This window comes from Fukomys damarensis, unplaced genomic scaffold (genome assembly GCF_012274545.1).
Source record: "Fukomys damarensis isolate Sample0158 unplaced genomic scaffold, DMR_v1.0_HiC HiC_scaffold_9, whole genome shotgun sequence".
Classification (NCBI taxonomy): Eukaryota; Metazoa; Chordata; class Mammalia; order Rodentia; family Bathyergidae; genus Fukomys; species Fukomys damarensis.
Window position 1 is genome coordinate 47,766,296 of NW_022900921.1, and position 20,780 is coordinate 47,787,075.

General features: G+C 47.9%; 1 protein-coding gene across 1 annotated transcript; it reads left to right on the plus strand.

Annotated features, from left to right (window-relative positions):
- The first annotated feature begins 8,195 nt into the window (after positions 1-8,195).
- Positions 8,196-17,206, plus strand: Gpr45 (G protein-coupled receptor 45). Its single transcript, XM_019204268.2, has 2 exons — positions 8,196-8,270; positions 14,408-17,206. The coding sequence occupies exon 2, from the start codon at positions 14,655-14,657 to the stop codon at positions 15,774-15,776; it is 1,122 nt and encodes a 373-aa protein (XP_019059813.1). The 5' UTR covers positions 8,196-8,270; positions 14,408-14,654; the 3' UTR covers positions 15,777-17,206.
- Positions 17,207-20,780: the final 3,574 nt, after the last annotated feature.

Sequence of the window (20,780 nt, forward strand, 5' to 3'; positions counted from 1 at the left end):
CACACCTGGCCTTGGGAACTGTGGCAGCTTCAGCTTTGCTTCTGGACCCTCTTCGCAGGCCTCCTGCACCCTCACAGGTGATGCTCTCTGAAGTCTGGTCACAGGCCACTGAGCGGCAGGGACACCCCTAGGGATGCATCACTGGGCTACCACAGAGTGTGTCCTTGCACCATAGGTGCACAGATAGTCAAGGTCCCCGGGCCACCACCATGCAGCTGGTTCAGGCACTGACTGCCTAGGTGACCACAGCACAGTGGGAAGCATCTGAGCTCGTCTACACGAAGGAGAGGGGCAGGGCGACTAAAATAGAAGCAAAAGAAGGTACTAAACACTGCACACGTAGCTCCATTATGGGCACAAAACTAATTTTTCTTTCTTCAATAATAAGTTAACCTTAGCTTACTGCAAACTATTTTGCTTTATAAGCTTTTTAAATTTTAAACTTTTACTTTTTTAATAACTTAGTCTAAACTACAAATATGTAGTCCAGCTATACAAAAAAGATATCCTTTCTTTATAGCCTTACTTTATAAGTCTTTTCCTATGTGCATTTAAACTTTTAAAAAACTTTTTTGTTAATAATCAAGACAGACACACACACTAGTGAGGCCCACACAGGGTCAGGGTCAGCCGTGTCACTGTCCCCACTTCTGTATCTCTTCTCTGGCAAGGGCTTCAGGGTGGTGTCCCCACAGCACTGTCCCCTCCTGCGATTCCCAAGGGACTGCCTGTGGCTCTGCACAGGTGACCTTTCTCAGCAAGCAGGAGGACATTCTACAGTAACAATCAAGGCAGAGCATAGGAAATATGCAAAAGGTCACTGCACAGTTGTTGTCACCCAGCACTGCACGGCACCACAGTGACAGAGCTCTCCATTTGCAGGAGCCACCTACTGGGTGTTTGTTCACACCTTCAGCACAGGCACGAGGGGCATAGCTTCCATAGCTCTGGGCCGTCAACAGTAAGGAGTGGGTTACATCCTGATCTTTGAGGCCACCACGGTATAAACATGCTCTTGTCGGGAATCTGGAGCAGTCACGGTTGTGGAGAAATGAAAGGTGGTTAGGAGGGTGGGACGGGGAGGAGACAGAGGCAGTCTGATGGGTGCAGAGCTCTGGGTTGAAGGAGGGAAACATTCTGGAGGTTGCCAGTACAACACCATGAATAAGGCTTACATGACTAAGCTGTACAAATGAGCAAGATGCTATATTTTATGTCCATTTGCCACAACTTTTTCAAAAATAAAAAAATATTTAGGACATTTCAGTGTGCTTTTGAGTATCCCTTCTCTGAAATGCTTGGAACCAGAAGTATTAGGAGTTTGGGAAGATTTGCAAAAGTACACAATGAGATACGGAAGCTGCAACCCAGGTCTAACTATAAAATTCACTTATGCTCCATATGCATCTTACATGCATAGCCTGAAGGTCATTTTATACAATACTTTTAAGAACTTCATGCATGAAACCAAGTTTAATGGTGTGGAATTTTGTACCTTTGGTGGCTTGCTGGTGCTCAAAACATTGCCACTTCTGGAGACTTTTGGATCTTGGATCTTCAGGAGTGGGAGCCACACTGTGTTCCCGACACATGTGCATGTGCAAGGCCAGGACTCAGGCACACATTGTCGTTTTCATCTGATCATTTCTGAAGCGCTTCACAACCACTCGCTCACCAGCCCCTCGACACCTGTGGGAGGCGGGCATCTGTCCCTCACTCTACAGGCAGAAAAGCTTTGTCTTTGCAGAGAGAGAGGTTCATCCGCCCACGAGCATGTGTGTGAGATCTTGTGTATTTATTACAAATATACATTTCATTCTGAGCCTTCACCATCCCTGTTACATGGCCCTTAGAATGGTTTCCCTTGGCCTAAACCTCTACCCACAGCCCCATTTCTCCTGCCCATCTTTCAGAAGTTCCCTTGACCTCTCCCCACCCCACCTCTGACAACTGGCCTCATCTCTCCAGGGCCCATTTGTTATTGTGAGGAGCTGTGAGGAGGTCAAGGGAGGAAGTGGTGACTGCCGCTGCCAAGTGAGTTCGTCATCCCCTTCCCCAGGAGGAGGAGCACCAGGGTGAGCCGGGTTGCAGGTGGGGAGGGAGACACAGCCTGTACTTTGGAATCTGAGGGGAAGGTGAGGCAGGGCAGCTGGGATCAAGACTGAAGAGTGGTAATAATTCTAACAAGCTCTGAGGCGCAGTGGCATCCAGGACCTATCAAGGTGACTGGGGTCTGTGAATGTGGCCTGGAATGTGAGCAAGAGTGCAGTGCAGAAGGTGGCTGGCTGTGGGCACTGGCCTGGCTGGTCTGCAGGACAGATGCATGTGCCAGCTGTGTCCCTCCTACACCGTCCCGGGTCACTTGCTGGCTCTAGAACCTGATGCCCTGGAAGAATACCGCCCACCCACCAGGGCCACCACAGCCCCAGAAACCCCAGCAACAAGACAAGAAAAGTTAATAAAGGGTCCATCTTCCCAGGGCGCTGGCCTAGGGAAAGTCTCTAACACATGGGTTGTGGGGCTCTCTCAGGGGAGAGAGAGGTGACAGTGTGTAGCAAGAGTCCCCTAGTTGGGGCTGGCAGTGCAGCCCAGGAACACAGCCCCTCTCTAGACCACTGGTCTGGCAGGGACTGGCCCTGCTACTTTTTCTCACGTGATCCTTGGCCCTTCTCATGCTGCCTGCTCTCTTCACTACTGAATCAAGCTGCTACTAGGGATCACATGTTTTGTGAAACCTTATAAAATGAAAGCAAACACTTTTCAGCCACTATGGGGAACACGGGATCTTGTGTCCCAAACAACAGATACATTTTCCTTATCCTAAAGACTTTGTGTGTGCATGTGTGTGTTGTGCAGTGTAAGTGTGTGCATGCTTGTGTGCGCATTGTGTGGTGTGTGCATGCATGTGTGCGCGTGCGCGCACGTGTGTGTGTGTGTGTGTGTGTGTGTGTGTGTGTGTGTGTCTGGTACTGGGGTCTTCTGCATGTTAGGGGAGCATTTTACTGTTGAACTAGTCCCTGGCCCCAAGACTGATCTATTTTAAATTTATTTGTTCTTCTCATCCTTCTTTTATGAAATGCTTTTCACTATATCTTTCTACTAGAGCTACACCAATAAGAATTAAAAACAGCATTCAAAAGCTTGGCAGCTGATTCCACATTAAATCATATTCCTATCATAAATATTCTGGTAAAAGATATAGAAAAAAATCAATATTGTTTTCTATTATATTTTGGCAATTTTTTTATCGCCCAGAAAATGAACTCCCTGCCATAAACTACCTGGTTTATCAGAGAATGGAGAGGGAGGGGTGACAGAGAAAGAGAGAGACAGAGATAGAGGACAGAAACACAGAGGGACAGAGAGGGACAAAGAGAGACAGGATCAGTAAGACAAAGGGACAGAGAGGACAGAAGTCTGGAGAGGAACAGAAGTGAGAAGAGAAAAGGAAAGCTTTCTTAGGAAATGAATACTAAAATATCATTTTTCTCTGAGTAGTAATTTTCTCAAAATAGTAATATTTTAAACCAGGGAAATTTTAGGCTCATTCTTCTATGTCATTATGAGTTACCTGTTGTCAAAATTAGGGTTTTGGAGTGGACATGACCACTTGTTTCTCCTGATGTTGAGACCCCTCTGGACTAAGCCTGAGCGAACAATGCCCTTCCCCCAAAATTCATGTCCACTCGGAGCCTTAAAAGTGACCTTTCTTAGAAACAAGGTCTTCATAGTTGCACTGGTGTTAAGAGGAAGGCTACTTGACTTGGGCAGAAACTGTATCTAATGACCAGAGTCCTAGGAAGGGGCAGATAGAGGCACAGACAGGAGGCCATGGAAGACAGAGCTGCAGGTTGGAATGATGCACTCACAAACCAGGAAATCCCAAGACGTGCCATGGCCTCCAGGAGCTGGGGTGGCTAAGAAGGACCCTTCCCTCGAGCCTTCCCAGACAGCCCACCCTGCCAACTCTCTGATGCTGACCTCTGGCTTCTAGAACTGTGAAAGAATACAGTTCTGTCTTGTAAAGTAGGCTAAGTTTGTGTTAATTTGTTGTCAGAGCCTTAGGAAGTGAACAGCAGGTTCTGAACAGCCAAAGAGCCCAGCATGAAGTAGGTCCTGGACTGGGTCAGTGATGCTGCCAGGTGAAGCAGCTCCTGGTGGCCAAAGGTAATTGACACCAAGACCTTAGGGAGCACAGAACCAGGAAGGAAGAGATGGTGGAAGAGGAGGAGGAGGAGGAAAAGAGGAGGGGTAGAAGAGGAGGCAGAAACTAATATTTTAATAATGTCAATAATAGTAATAGCCACTCTCTTAAATGCCACAGAGAGTACATTATCTAAATTCCTTACAGCATTCCCCAGTGGTGTCTCTATTATATACATCAGGACAATGAGATCAAGGTAGCCAAGGGCTTCCCTGTGCTCACACAGCTTGTAAGGACCAAATCCCAAGCCCACCCCAGCACTAACCACTCCCCGGCACTTCTCAGAGAGCATGGCTTCCTGGATTCCCAGTGTGAACACTTTGGGTCATGAACATTGTTAAAAGCATTACTTCTAGGTGAATTTAGATGTCCACTTAATGAACTTGGTCATGGGCATCCTGCCTTTAACTGGGATGTGTGTCTGGATAGTCAGGAAAGATACAGGACTCCAGGGCTCCGTGCTTCCTTTCAAGTAGCAAAAAGTTGAAGTCACCACTTCTTCAGCCGAACATAGGAACTTTCCATTTAAGAAGTGATGATGGAATCAATAGTCTTTAACAAACAAACAAAAACAAACAAAAAAAAAAAAAAGTAAAGGCAATACAATGGCGCCAAGATGGAGAGTGGCTTTTTTATAAATGGAAACAAACATCTAGACTTAATCACCTACCTGGCAAGTGCAAGGTTCTGAATTTGATTCCTGGTACTGAAAAGAAAAAAAAATCTAGATACAGGTCTTACGTCCTTCACAAGAAATTAGCTCAGAATGTCTCACAAACCTAAATTTACAATGCAAACCATAAATCTCCTAGAAGATAACATGGAAAATTTAGGTAACCTTAAGTTTGGCAATGACTTTTTAGCTAAAACACCAAATAATGACCCATGAAAGAAAGATATGATAACTGAGACTACATTAAAATAAAAAAATATTTGCTCTGTGAAACATACTTTTAAGAAAAGCCACAGATGGAAAAATATTCTCAAAAGACACCTCTGCTAAAGGGCTGTTATACAGAATATACAAAGAATTTTGAAAACCCAACAATTACAAAATGAATGACCAATCAAAAATTAGGCAAAGACATAAAAGAGGGTACACAGAGGGCAAGAATGCATATAAAAGATGGTCCTATATGTAATTACAGAACTTCAAATTAAAACTGAAAGACAGATCATGACACATCCAATAAAACAGCCAGGGTCCAGAGTCCCCAAGCCTCTAAGTGCCTCGAGTGTGCAGGCAACAGGAAGCATCACCCATAGCTGGGGATGCAAATAGAGTGGCCACTTTCAAGGCAGCCTGAGGTTCTCACAAAGCTAAATATCCTCTCAGTGTGTGATACAGCATTGTGCGCCTTTGTATTTACCCTAGGCCCACACAAACCCAGAACACGGGTGTTTTCAGTCGCTTTATTCCCAATTGCTAGAACTTGGAAGGAGCTAAGATGTTTATCTTGGTCTGTTTAGACTACTGTAGCAAAATGCCACACTGGGCAGCTTATGAACACAAGAAATTTATTTCTTGCACTTCTGGATGCCAGAAAGTCCAAGCACTGGCATATAAGTTTCCAGTGGGGGTCCATTTACTGGTTCATAGAATGGCACCTTCTCATCGTGTCCTCACATGGTAGGGGAGACAAAGAGTCCTTCTCTTTTGTAAAATTGTGAATCCCATTATGAGATCTCCTTCATGACCTAGTCAACTCCCCAAAGCCCCACTTCCTATTACTATCCTCTTGAGGGTTCATATTTCAACATACGAATTGGGGTGGGGGCACCAACACTCAGACTATTACCATGTCCTTTGGTAGGTGAGTGGCTAAATACATAGTGATTTCCCCAGACAGTGGGATATTATTCAGCAACAATAAGCTATTAAGCGCCATGGATTGACACAGAAGAAACTGGAGTGCATATTAGTAAATGGAAGAAGCAATTCTGAGAAGGCTGCATGCTGTACGATAGACACCAGCTGTGTCACACTAGGAAAAGCAAACCTAGGGGGAAGTAAGAAGATCAGTGGGTACTGAGGGCTGTGGAAAGGAGGGAGGAACGGCACAGCGTGTGGGGAGTTCGCACTGTGGAGGATTTGATACAACACTGTGGTGCTGGAAACAGCACTGGTCCAAACCCCCATTCCATCAAGAGTAACCCAGAGGTCGTTTCATGAAGGGTCCAGGACTGTGATGAATGAACCTGAGAGTCAGGGACGCTGTGGGAGAGGGGCTCTGCACTTTTCTCCCAACTGTGCTGTGACCCTCATTAAGCCTCAGGGAAAGTGCTGGGTGCAGAGTGGGACTCAGGAGGCTGACCTCAGAGGCCACAGGATGGTCCGGGGTCCATGTGTAACCCTTTGGGTGGCCTCTTGTGTAGACAATGGATTCTCTGTGTCACCAGTGCTGTCCAGCTGCCTTTCACCACTGCCTTTGCCTCTCATCACCCATCACCATCCCAAGGGGCACAGTGCTTCAAGTCCCCATGGAGCAGACTACTGGTTCCCCAGCCCAGAGTTCTGACCTGTGAGTCTACTGTGTGGTCTGTGTTGTCTTTAATGTGCGTGTGTGCGTGTGTGCATGTGTGTGTGCATGCATGAGTGTGTGTGTGTGTGTGTGTGTGTGTGTGGTTCTGGGGATTGAACCAAGGCCTTCCCACTGAGCTACACCTCAGCCTTTTTATTTTTATTTTGAGATTAGGTCTTACTAAAATTATTAAATTGCCCAGGTAGGGCTTGAACTTTCAGTCCTCATGCCTCAGCCTCCCAAAGTGCTGGGATATACAGCTCATGCACAGAATAAAAATAGATGAGACTATAAATACCTAAAAGGAAGAATTCATCATTCAATCTTTATGCTCTATGGAAATTACTTGATAAATATTCAACAAGATTAATTTCTTGCTCAGGGTCTTAGAGACGTAAGATTTTAAACCTAAGTTCCTTAAAAAAATTTTTTTTTATATGACAAGGTAAATGGCAGAGTGTGACAGTCAGCTCAGAAAGGATTTAACACCCCTTGGAAGTCTGGACACAGGGTTTCTGACCCTGGGTTAGCAAGGGGTCCCCAGAGCCCATCATGGAGGAACTTGCAGAGGATGTGGGGCAGGGCCTCCAGCTCTGTAGCCTCAAGGCAGTGGAGCAGCACAGTATGTGAGGTGTTTTGCAAAGCATTTTAAATTCAGGGTCTTAGAGACGTAAGATTTTAAACCTAAGTTCCTTAAAAAAATTTTTTTTATATGACAAGGTAAATGGCAGAGTGTGACAGTCAGCTCAGAAAGGATTTAACACCCCTTGGAAGTCTGGACACAGGGTTTCTGACCCTGGGTTAGCAAGGGGTCCCCAGAGCCCATCATGGAGGAACTTGCAGAGGATGTGGGGCAGGGCCTCCAGCTCTGTAGCCTCAAGGCAGTGGAGCAGCACAGTATGTGAGGTGTTTTGCAAAGCATTTTAATTCCGTGCCTTTAAAGTGGACTTGGTACCTCACCCCGAAGAATCTGTGCACTTAAAGCTTGTTCAGATGACCCCAGAATCCAGCATGATGTAGGATGGGGACAGAAGTTGCCATCTGCCCTGAAAAGTCCCCTTCTGGCCCTTGACCAACCCCAGGATTGGCAGGAGCTCTTCTCAATAATTAATCTCCAATCCCTTGTCACAGAAGGAGAAACTAAGGCTGCACAGTTAGGAATGTGTCCCAGGTTAGCAGGGTAAGCAGCAGAGTGGGCCCACAGACTGGATCTGAGTGGAGGACCTGGGGCCGACCTGCTTCCCAGGCCCCTTTGCCTCCACATGGCACTGGGTATCATGGCTTTGCGGTTTGTGGTTGGTACTTTGGTGCTTTACTTGGGCAAAGCTTGTCCTGTTCCCTGCCCACCAATACCTGCTACCTGGGGATTTTGAACGTCAGCGCGGGCCAAGGCACGAGGACTGACACAATCTTAGCAATGTTTCATCTGGCCCCTTTCTCACCTTTTCTCCACATGTCCCAGGGGCTGGTAGGAAAGGAAGGGGTGTCGGTGGAGAGGGCTGCAGCCAGAGCCTCAGGCCGCCATTGGAACTGTCACATTCTAGGTATGTATTAGGAACTTATTTTTGGAAAATAAGTTAAAACCACTATTAAACAATTCAGTCTGTTGACTGCAAGAAGATATTAGGTGTTGGAAATTTCTACCAGGTGGGTTGTAGTGATTGTTGCATAGAATTTAAAAAAGATTAAAAATCATTTAATTAAAGCTTACAACAGAAAAATGTTATGATAACTAAATTATGTCTCAGTAAAGGTGTTAAGCATTAAAATATAATCAAATATAAGTTTAAAGGATACATAAGCTGTATCTAAAATACATATTTTTTACAATACTTAGCTATTTTTGGTTTGTTTTTCTTTCTCCATAATGAGGACATAAAATGTTAGGAAAATTACACATGATAGTTTAAAAATCAGTTTTTAAGGGAGCCAGGTGAAAGGGAAGGGCTGTGCGGCAGGTACAGGTATGGCCTGGAGAAGGAATACCTTTCTGTGGCCAAAGAAGAGCAAGGCACTGGTGTCGGGTTTTTCTTCAACAGGACCCACAGCTTTGGGAGCTGCTGGGTCACGTGACTGAGGACAGCATAGCTCTACCTGGAGAATTGCGACTTTGGCAGATCTTCACTTTTTTAACATCTTGAAACTGTGCTAATTGTCTCAGATTTTATTAAAATGCTGAGCTATATCCATTTTTTATTTTATTTTATTTTTTCAGTTTTAATTGAGTATAAAATGGAATATTACTCAGCCATAAAGAATGAGAAAATAGATTCATTCATACAGGAAAATGGATACATATTGAGGATATACTCCTAAGTGAAATAAATAAGTCACACATGTGTAAATACCGAATAGTTTCTCTGGTGTGAATAAACTATATCCATTTTTAAACAAGCACATATGCTGCGTGTCTGGAGCAAAAGCTTCATACCTGGTTTAGGGACTTAGAAATTTCTGCCTTGTGCACAGCACATCTACATTAGTCAGGCAAGGAGCTGAAAAGGTGTCTTTGACAGTGAAATGCACAAAGGAAATGCAAGGACCTCTGGACACCAATGCACAGTGAGTGGGCACTCTGGGCACCCCAAAAGAAAGATGGAATGGGAGACCCACAAACACAGCTGTCACATGGACATCCCCAGGCCCTCTGGACTTTTCAGGACTAATTAACAAATTGCTTCTTTTCATAACTGCACAACATGTCCAGTCAGCCAGTCACCCAGAGTCATAACCAGAAACCGTAACTGTGTCCTAAGGGAGGCTCCCGGGACAGGAAAAGAGAGAAGGGAGAGAGCACTGCCGGCTGCTTCAGTAGTAACTGGACTCCCTGCTCCTCCCCCTTCCTCAATTCAAGCACATTCAAATGTGTTGTTGCCCTTGCTCATCTGGAAATGGGAGCAACAGGAAGGACACTGCCCTCCATGTGGTGGGCACAACCTTGGATTGAACCAAGTGTGTCTAGAAAATATGTGGACAACATCACATTGGTATGGACCATGCACAGATCTTTTTCTTGTCCCTACTTCCTAAACAAGGCAGCATAACAGCTATTTACAAGACCCTGGTGTTCCATCAGGACTCACGGGAAGGTGATGGGATGCATGCAGCAGATGTGTGCAGCAGTATCACAGCCACACCCACTGTGGAGAGCTGGGGTGTGCACTTCCATGTCATATCATGTCCTCCCCTCCTCCTCAGCACTCTGTACACTTTTAGGTGATGTTCAGATTCTAGATATTCTCTCTGCTTCTTTGTCCAGTCATTACCTTCTGTCTAAGCGAGGCCTGAAGGAAGGGTTCAGGTTGCCTGTTGCAGGGAGTCTCCCTGCCCATGGCCCTCAGGCAACAGATGGGACACTAGTGTCCAAGCCCTCAGCCTGACAGCTCAAGCTGGTCCTGTGGTCAGTCACTCTGTTAGGCTCTGCAAACCATTTCCTAAATGGTTCTGGCTTGCAAAGTGTGGGCAAGTGCTGCAGTTGAACAAAGACACTGATGGTGACAGAGTCCCCACCTACTCTGTGCTCCCCAGCCTGGGATCCTGTGTTCTCTGCAGTTGGCAGGTTTGACATTGGTGGGGACAACAGCCCTGTGTATTGCTGGGCCCCGAGTGTCACCAGCCTGTGGTTCTAATGGGAGTGGGGGGCCAAGTGGGAGGAGCTGAGTCCTTGGAGACAGGGCCAACCTTGCAGGGGACTTGGGACCCGGCCCCTCCTCTGCTTCTCAGCAGCCATAGGTGTGCATTTTCCTTGGCCTTGAGCTTCCTGCCATGATTCCCTGCCTCACCACAGGCCCCAAAGCACCAGAGCACTGGCAACAGAAACCTAAACTGGGAACTGAAATAACCCTCTCCACCTGAAAGTTGACCATCACGGGTATCTGTCACAGTGAGAGAACATCTCTTTCACTTTTGCTTTAGAAGCAGCTGTGAAAGCCCCACAGGCCTGAGGGTGGCCAAGTGACACAATGTCCTCAAGACTCTTCCCCACACGGTCCTTACCCACTTCCCTTGTTCTTACCTTTCCTGCTCTGCTAAGAAATGTCCCTGCTGCTGTCAATAACCCCACCTCCTTCCTGATGTAAGACTTGGAAGGGATCCCACTACCTTGGCATCATGACTCTTGGCAGTTCTTGAATTTCTCTCCTCACCAATAGTGACTGGGGTTGGAATATCCCATCTGCTTGAGGGTGCACATCAGAAAGGCAGGTTAAGGTTGCAGGTGATGACAGGGGCAAGCTGTTCCCACAGCACAAGGCTGGTCCTTGCCTCCCTCTCTGCCAAGATAGACTCCATTCCCTCGATTTGCCATTTTGGAACCAATGTGTTCTTCTGGAGTGCAAGTTAAAATCCAGCATCACAGGCACCAGTGGGTTACCTGAGACAAAGTAAAGGCTAAGGAGAAAGAGCCATCTAGCCCACCACCATACAGCAGAAAGGGAGCAAATTGTACTGGATGTAGACACAGATAGGTGGATGATAGAGAGAGAGAGAGAGAGAGAGAGAGAGAGAGAGAGAGAGAGATAGAGAGAAAATAGATGATAGAATAAATAGATACAATAGATTGGGTGGATAGATACAATATATACAATGGATAGACACATAGATAAGAGGGATGTAATGGGTAAATAGATGATACATGCAAACATACACTCATACATGTTATTCTAAACCTGCTCACTGAGATCACTGCACCTGCTGTTGTGAAAAAACAGTTCCAAAAGAACCACATGTTCCATGGCACCTATGAGGGATTTGCTCCCCTGTCCACGGTGGTGGTGGCCACCCTGGGAGCACACTGAGCACCCACAGGTGGTGGTCTGCTCCAGGATACCCCTAAGCATGGCCTCAGTGGGCCACTGTCAAGATGCAGAGCACCCTGCCCACCCCAGCAAACAAGTCCCTGGTGCTCCAATATGAGGCCAGTCTGGGGTGACTCCCCAGGGAGCCCTGGTGGCCCAGCATGCAGTTCTGCCTAGTTAGGGAGCAGAGTAAAACGTTGTTTGACTCATCCTCCAGATTTTCAACCACTGAAGCTCAAGTTTTAATTTTCATCTTGCCTTTTGCTTTTGCAGTGCTGTCAGATAAATGCCCCACCACTGAGTCACACATTGGCCTGAAGCTCAGGTTCTCAAATCCTGGAGGCGCACACATGTGATCCCGTTTTAAAACTGCTTGTGCCTCTGTTTGTATGGGAGGAGCCGGGGGACTGTCCTTGTGTCCATGCTTGCCAGTACCACAGATATGATGTCATCCTCCCCAGCTGTGATTCTAGCCACAAACTGTTGCCCATCTTGAGCCTACAACTAGAATTTTAAAACTGTTTGTGCCTCTGTTTGTATGGGAGGAGCCGGGGGACTGTCCTGTGTCCATGCTTGCCAGTACCACAGATACGATGTCATCCTCCCCAGCTGTGATTCTAGCCACAAACTGTTGCCCATCTTGAGCCTACAACTAGGTGCTGGTTGCAGCCTCTGTTCTACTTTCTGCTGTCCTTATCTGGAGCTTGTCCAGGCTGTCACTTGGCCTTCCTATCATCCAGTCATGATAATGGCTTGGAAAGAGTGGCTCATGGTACAGAGGGAGGTGGCAGCTCAACTGGAGCTACTTAGAAACCTGTTATGCTTCCACCTAAAATGCTCCACCTCCCCCCGTCTCATAGGTTCAGAGGTTGGGCTTCTGAAAGACACTCAGATTATTGGGTTGTAAACTCATCAATGGATCAATCCACCAATGAGTTCATAGCTGAACAGGCAATACAAGGTGAGGCCCAGTTGGATGAGGTGGGTTACCGAGGCTTGCCTTTGAAGAGCAAATCCTGTCCTTAGCCCTTCTCCCCAATTCTGGCTCTTCCTCTCAGTTTCCTGGCTGCCATGAGGTGAGCAATTTCCCTCCACCATGATGTTCCTGCCTTGGAGTCAGTTAACCATAGGCTAAACCCCTGAAACTGTGTATCAAAACTCTAGATGTTAGGTACTTGGTCCCAGTGATTTAAAAAAAAGCTGACCAATACAAAAAAAAAAATTTGTGCCAGGTGTGGGGTCATTGCTGTGACCATACCTAATCGTGCATTTCAGAAGCCTTTGGAACTGGTTCATGGGAGGAGTTTGGGGCAATTTGGAGAACTTAGCTAGAGAAAACCTAGAAAGCTTTAAGCTATTCCTCTCTTTTGGAATGGGAATGTTTACCCTGTACCCTTGTCTTTGAGATTATGAAACTTGTTTTCTAGTTTTACAAAGGTTCACAGCTAAGAGTTTGCCTTGAGTGTCAAAAGAGGCTTGAACTTGGATTTTTGAAAAATGTTGGAACTGTTGAAACTTTGGGGCAAAGGGTTAAGTTTCTGGTAGTTGGCAGGGTAGTTGTATTGTATTAGCCAGAATTACAAACTTACCCTATTGTCTGCATTGAAAATTGATTGTAGTTTAAGGAGATGTGTCTGGGTATGAAGCTGAGCAGGAGTGGGATGTGGTATTTCGGGTGTCATCTTGATTGGCATTGGGATCTGCACTGTGGATCGCTGGAGCACACTTCTAGGTGTGTTTGGGTGGGTCACAAAGGCCTGGCCTCGGGATCTGTGTGGTCCCTTGTCCCTTCATCTCTAACACTGATGCCTACTCTGCCTCCTGGCTGCCACGAACGAAGCATCTTTGCTTTGTCGCACATTTCAGCCATGCTGCTTCTGCCTTGGAGCCAGCTGACCATGGACCATGAATCCTCTGGAACTGTGAGCCAAATTAAACCTCTCTTCCTTTAAATTGTGGATTTTGTGTTGCACCAGTGGGAAAGCTGACAACTACACTGTGCCACTGTGTCTCTGAAATGTGCAATTTGCATTTTTATGTTTATAGGCACTCACATCTAAGAGTTGCATTGAGTTTCAGAAGAGACTCTGGTCTCGGACTTTTGAGAAACATTGGAACTGTTGACAGTTTAGCAACTCTTAGAGATAAATTGAGTACATTTTGCATAATAAGATGAACATGAGCCTTTGGGGACCTGGATTGAAATGTTGTGGCTTACATCTAAAATGTTCCCCCAAAATCTCAAATGTTTAGGGGTGGGACTTTTGGAAGGTAGTTAGATCATGAGGGCTGGCTTATCAGAGCCAGCATCTAACATAAGTTGGTTTATCCTAGGCTTCATTCAATCAGGTTGCTTAAAACTTCAGTTATTACATCAATGTTTAGTATATAGATGCAAATTACAAAGTACCTACTTCCTGAGTCAATGAAACTATAGCGTGAATTAAATTTTCCTGGACTGCTTGACAAGAAATAAATGACATGTAAATATCCTCCCTCTGCTCCAATGGCCCTGGGCTACCCCAGGGATGGGTCTAGGACTCCCTGCAGAGAGATCCGAATCCCTGGATGTTTAAGTACCTTGTGTAAAATGGCATGGTATTTGCATGTAAGTTATGTGCACCTTGATGTGTACTCTAAAGCTTCTCTAGAGTATTTAAAGTACCTTATATGTTGTAGATACTGTGTAAGCAGTTGTTGTATAGAAAGAATGATTTCAGTTTAGTTGGTTTTTCCTGAATATCTCATATCCTGGTTGGCTGAATCCACAGATGTGAAATCACCTAGCAGTGTGTCCATTTGTACCTATCCAGTTTATACATATGCCTTGCTCAGCACAGCTGAAAAAGACTAACACCCGCTTCCTTCTCTCCTGCCTGTTCTAGGCGGCAGAGCGTGCACACAGGAAGCAGTAGACACAGTCTATACCCACAGAGGGATCTGGCCGTGATTGATGAATTACACCTCCCAGCTGCTAAACCCAGTGGAAACTGCTCTTCCTGACCACGCCAACTCCCAGGAGACCCATGGACATCTGAGAGGATGATGCAGCCAGCCCACAGACAGTGGGAGCCCCCCAAGCGCTGAGGGGCTGCCCTGTAGCCCTCTCCATCCCTACCCTCAGGCTGCCCCATGATGGCCTGCAACAGCACCACCTTCCAGCCCTATGAGCACCTGCAGCTGAACGCAAGCAACGCCTCAGACTTGGGCTCCACACCACTGTCCGCCCCCCTCAGAATCTCCCTGGCTGTCCTGATGCTACTGATGATGGTGGTGGGCTTCCTGGGCAACACAGTGGTCTGTGTCATCGTGTACCAGAGGCCAGCCATGCGCTCTGCCATCAACCTGCTGCTAGCCACCCTGGCCTTCTGTGACATCATGCTGTCTCTGTGCTGCATGCCCTTCACTGCTGTCACCCTCATCACTGTCCACTGGCACTTCGGGGACCACTTCTGCCGGCTCTCAGCCACATTGTACTGGCTTTTTGTGCTGGAAGGCGTGGCCATCCTGGTGATCATCAGTGTGGACCGCTTCCTCATCATTGTCCAGCGCCAGGATAGGCTGACCCCACATAGGGCCAAGGGCATCATTGCTGTGTCCTGGGCGCTGTCCTTCTGTATTGCCATCCCCTCACTATGGGGCTGGACGGTGGTGGAGGTGCCAGCTCGTGCCCCACAGTGCGTGCTGGGCTACACTGAGCTCCCAGCCGACCGTGCCTACGTAGTGACACTGGTGGTGGCTGTGTTCTTCGTGCCCTTTGGTGTCATGCTCTGCTCCTACCTGTGCATCCTCAACACAGTGCGCAAGAATGCAGTACGAGTGCACAACCAGTCAGACAGCCTGGACCTGCGGCAGCTGACCCGGGCTGGCCTGAGGAGGCTGCAGCGGCAGCAGCAGGTCAGCTTGGACCTGAGCTTCAAGACCAAGGCCTTCACCACCATCCTCATCCTCTTTGTGGGCTTCTCACTCTGCTGGCTGCCACATTCCGTCTACAGCCTGCTGTCGGTGTTTAGCAGGAGCTTTTACTACAGCTCCTCCTTCTACACTGCCAGCGCCTGCATCCTGTGGCTCAGTTACCTCAAGTCAGCCTTCAACCCCATAGTCTACTGCTGGAGAATCAAGAAGTTCCGTGAGGCCTGCATTGAGCTGCTGCCACAGACCTTCCACATCCTCCCCAGAGTGCCTGAGCGGGTCCAGAGGCGGATCCAGCCGAGCACAGTCTATGTGTGCACCGAGAACCAGTCCGCTGTCTAAGGCGTGGGGCTTCCGGCAGCCTGAGTCTTCGTCTGTGTTTTGTGGTGCCTGTTTAAGCACAAAAGTACTCATGTATCACCTGATGGGCTGTGGTACCCAAGTTCCAAATTCTGGCAAGGTGAATTCATTATGTTTCTCATTGAAAAAGAACCATGGCAGGTCCGGTGAGAGCTGCAAGGTCATCAGACACATGGGGAGTGGACTTCAGAGAGCTAGGAAAGGGTGAAGGGGAGGCAGGCAGGGCAGGGTGCTGCTTGTGGTATCCACGGAGCCCCTCAGACCGCCGGTGCCAGGTTCTGACCCCAGACACCCACGGAGGCTCAGCCACATCCTGGGCTGTCGTTCATTCCATTTGCCACCAGCGTTCTTCTGAGTTACTTAGGGTTGAGGAGTCTGGAGTTTCACACAGGACTGATTACATTGGTCAGATGATCATTCCTGACAGTGCCAAATTACCTTTCCTAAAAAGGAATGGACTTCACACTAGGAAGCAGAGGTGTGAGCCCTGCGCTTGAGTCCCTGGAGTGTCTTGGAGCCCGGAGTGGCTCCACATGTGGAAGGTGCTCTGGGTTGCTTGGCTGCAACGAGAAGGCTTCTGGGTGCTCGTCTGGCCCCTCACCTGGCCATGCCCAACCCCCTGCCCTCTGCTGCCCCCGCCATCCTTCTCAGCATTCTAGACACCACACCCTGGGTTCACGCAAGAGCAAGTGCCCACAGTGACTTGCTCTGTTTACATGTTTCCTTACACACCCCGGGGATCTCCAGAGCCTTGAAGATGACCGAATCCATGCCAGCAAGGGAACCACTGCAGGGGCAGGACAGACAGAGCCCATGGGCTGGGCGGTGCCAGGTTCCCACGGTCGCTGCTTCTCCTACCTCACTCTCACGCCCACTGCTGCTTTGGGGCCCCATCGTAGGTCGGGATCTAGGAGCGCAGCTGCCCAGAGGGCACCTTTCTTGAGCCCTGCACAAAGCCGCACATTGCCACCACAAGCTTCTCATGCTGGGCGGTGACCCCATGAGCTCTCTGCCCAGTCAGATCTGAAGAGGGTGAGGCATTAAGGAGAAGCTCAGAGAAGCTGGCTCCAGGTCTGACCCCATCAGGGACTAGTTGGGTGCCCTTTGTTCTTTCCACCTCCTTTTTCTGGCTCTCAGATTTCCCATTTGCCAAGTAAGGAAGCCAGTCTAGATGACCTCAAACTCTGATTCTAATGTGGGTTTGTTTTGTTTTTTTTTTGTTTTGCCATCAGCAGACCCCTGCATTCATTTATCCATCCATGCAGCAAGCATGTATTAAGCACCTTCTTATGTAAGGCAATCTGGGGGTGAAGGAGGACTTGAGGCATGGGCCTAGCCCAGAGGCAGCATTGAGAAGTCCATCCAGCTCCCTACCTCTTTCTTTCCAGCTCCCCATCCTTTTTCTTTTTTTTTTTTTTTTTTTTTTTTTTTTTTTTTTAATACCAGAGATTAAACTCAGGACCTTGAGCTTGCAAGGCAGGCCCAGTGTCACTGAGCTAAATCCCCAGCCCTCCAGCTCCCCATTCTTACAGTTGTGGTGGTTGAGGTCTGGTGGTGGAGGCAAGGAGAGTGGAAGACAAAGAGAACATGATTTACCTTGCTCCCGACCCAGGCAAAGCTGTCAGGAAGTAACTGACACCTTCTTCTATAGCTGAGATGGAGGATGACTGAGGCCTGTCCCATAATTCTGCTCCCCAGGGGCACTGTCAAGAGCAGCATTTGCCTATAGTTCTTGGGGACTGGGTTCCAGCGCCCAGCAGTGCCAGGAGTGCAGCCAGGCCCCAGGGGACCACACCCAGGCACTTCCCCTTCTGTCAACATCAGAGATTTGCTTCAGAAATCACAAAACTGAATGAATGAAGGTACCAAAATTCACATCAATCCATGTCATGTGATGTACGTTGGACAGTATTATATATGTTTCAAAGTAATAATTTTGTATATATTTTAAATAAAGTATTATTGCTTTTTCGGTGTATAAGATCACATTCTTGCCAAAATTTATACCTAGTCCATGAAAAATCCAATGCCTAATATTTCTTTAATGGTTTGCTCAGGCTGCTATAGCAAATTGCTTTCGATCAGGTAAATTTCAAACAGCAGAAGGATATCTGTTACCATTCAGGATGCTTGGAAGGCCAAGGTCACAGCAAATGCAGGTGTGGTGCCCCAGGGAAGGGTCTGCTCCCAGGTTCACAGGTGGTGCTGCATTCACAGAAGGGGCTCCTCTGAGCTTTCTCGTGGCCCGGTCACCTCCCAAAGCCCCACCCCTTACTATGATGGCCTTGGGATTGGGTTGAGCTCATATATCACGGGGAAATGCTCTGCCATAGCTGTTCCTCAGACAAAATGACTTCAAGGATCCTAGATGCTATGAGTTACCAGCAAAGCCAGAAAGCCCAAAAGATGTCACAATGCAGGGACAACTGGAGACCAAGTGCAGGGTCATGACAAGGGACCACATTTTATCATGGTCTGCTATGGAACTTGAGTGGTAAGCTGGTCAGTCTTCATGCCTGCCCACTGCCTCGGTGCCTTCTGTGCTGCACCTTCATGGCTTGGGCTTTCTGAGATGCTGGCTGTTGCAAGTTCCAGAGTGAGCATGTCCCCAGTCACCTGGTGCTTCTGCCCAGGGTTTACCCAAACCCTGGAATCTGAGTGAAGTCAGGGGCCTCACACCCAGCTTGTTTGTCCCTGTGGGGGCTAGGAGGCAGGTAGAGAACAGAAAGCTGCCAACATGGTGACATCCTGTTCTGCACACAGGCACTCAGGTTCAGACACAAATGGTTGCATACTAGAGGGCTCTGGAATGGATCCTTGGCAGATAATTTAATCTGCAGGAGCTTGGACCATTAAAGTGGTGTGGTCTTTGCAGAACTCAGGCCCATCCTCTTGGACACTTAAAATCATCTCCTATTGGACACTTAACATCAACTTAGAGCTAAAATAGCATAACTGTGGTCCAAACAGCTGTCACTCTGCAGGATAGTGGACAACAGAGCCTGGACACATTCCGTACAAAGAGAATGATTCTCAAATACAGTGTCTCCCATCCCTGCTTGGCGGCATCTGCAGATTTGGAACCTGAGGGAGGACAAAAAGGGCTGATGGTAACTCTTAGAGGTGTTGCACTAATTCCAACAACCTCCTGAAACCTGCCACCTTTTTCTCTTGAAGCATGGTCTCTATTGTTAGGACAAAATAAAAGCAAAGTTTTCCTGCTGTGTTCTGAAAACTAAGACCAGTAGGGGACGTCTAGGTGGATTCCTAACTGCTGTTCTGAGCCCTGGTGGCTCTCCATGCTCACAGCTGGAAATGCTCACTGATTGGGGCAGGAACCCTCTATACAGAGTGCGTCCTCTCACCCTACACCTTCGGAGAGCCCAGGGGTCAGGCTCAAAATCTTCTGCAAACTCAGTGCTCTAGAATGGCTGCCTTATTCTCTCTCGTAGGGCAGTGCTGCACCTACTACCCACCTTCCTCTCTCTTCAAACAGTATAGTCCTCCCAGCCGGAGTGGCAAGGGAAGAATAAGCTGTGGGCCAGGGTGTGGCTCAGCGGTGAGCACTTGCTTAGCATGCAGGAGGCCCTAGGTTCCATCCCCAGCACTGCAAAAAATTAAATAACATACAATCTCCTTTTGAAAGCCTGCATCATCTGTTGGGGGGCTAGCTCAGAGATACAGCACTTGCCTCGCCTATGTAAAGTGCTGGGTTCTGACCCTAGCTCCACCATACATACAAGAAGTGAAATAATGTATGTGCAAGATTGCACCCAAGGCTAGGCCCCCAGCAGTTGCCTCAGTTTCAAGGCAGTGATTACCACATTTGTATCACTCACCAGCATCATGGCCAGGGTTTGTCTTCTCTGGGTGAGGGTGGAATTTGGAGTTTAATTTACTAGAAGAGCACCGAGAACTTGGAGGAGCACTTTACTCACATGGACCTATTTATTAGAAAGGACATTACTAGGACTACCGGTGAGCAGCCCAAGGAGACGGGCTGGGAGAGATGTGAAGAAAGGACCACTGTGCTTCTGGGCCTCTCTGGGGCTCACCCTACTGAACCTTGCCTGTTCAACTACCTGGAAGCCACTGAGACCAATCCTTTAAGAGCTGTGGAGGCTTTGCTACATAGGCATGATGTGGATTACTTCACTGGCTTTTGGTGATCAGCTTGATCGTTAACTCTTCTCCCCTCTCCAGAGGCTGGAGTGGAGCTGAAAGTTGCCATCTTGAAGCTATCTAGAGACTCATCTACCAGCCCCCCTGCCATGGCGCACAAGAGGTGCTCTTACTGTTCTAGAGAGTCCCTGTGTTTCAGGAGGTGCGTTCTGGGAACAAGGGCAGAGACAACTATGTATTGATGAGGTCAAAGTACCACAGTTGCTCTCCTCATCCTCATTTGGTGCTCATTCTCAGGCTGCAGCTGATTGGACTGAGGCTAAGAGCAAGGACAGGACTCTATGGGGCAGACTGTGCTCGCTGGCTCTGCGGTGCCCCACTCCACCCATCATCTGCTGGTTGGTGCTGCTCATGACAATGCAGAGAGGAGCTGGTGCACCCATGTGTGATCCCCACCTGGCCAGAAGAAGGAACCACACATACAGACTGCTCTCCTGTGGGCATACTAGGTCACAGCATCTCTGAAGCCGGGAGGCAGGAAAGAGTGCAGCATCACTTGAGTGAATGAGAGTCAACACAAAGGTAACTGGACAGACAGACACTAGAATCCTAGGGCACCCACGTGGGTGCTTTGCTCTACATGGCTTTCAGGATTTGCGCTCCTTCTATCTCATTTGGTCTCAGCCGCTTCTGTGATCCAGTTCATGAAGGAGGACAGGTACAGAGGAGCAGGTCCTGCAAGGCAACCCTGAAAGATCTGAGTCAGTGATGGTCATATGACCATGCCAAGCTGCAAAGGAGGCTGGGAGATGGGGGTCTTTAGTGTGCCCAGCCATAGTCAGCTCATGCCAAAGAGAAGGACTC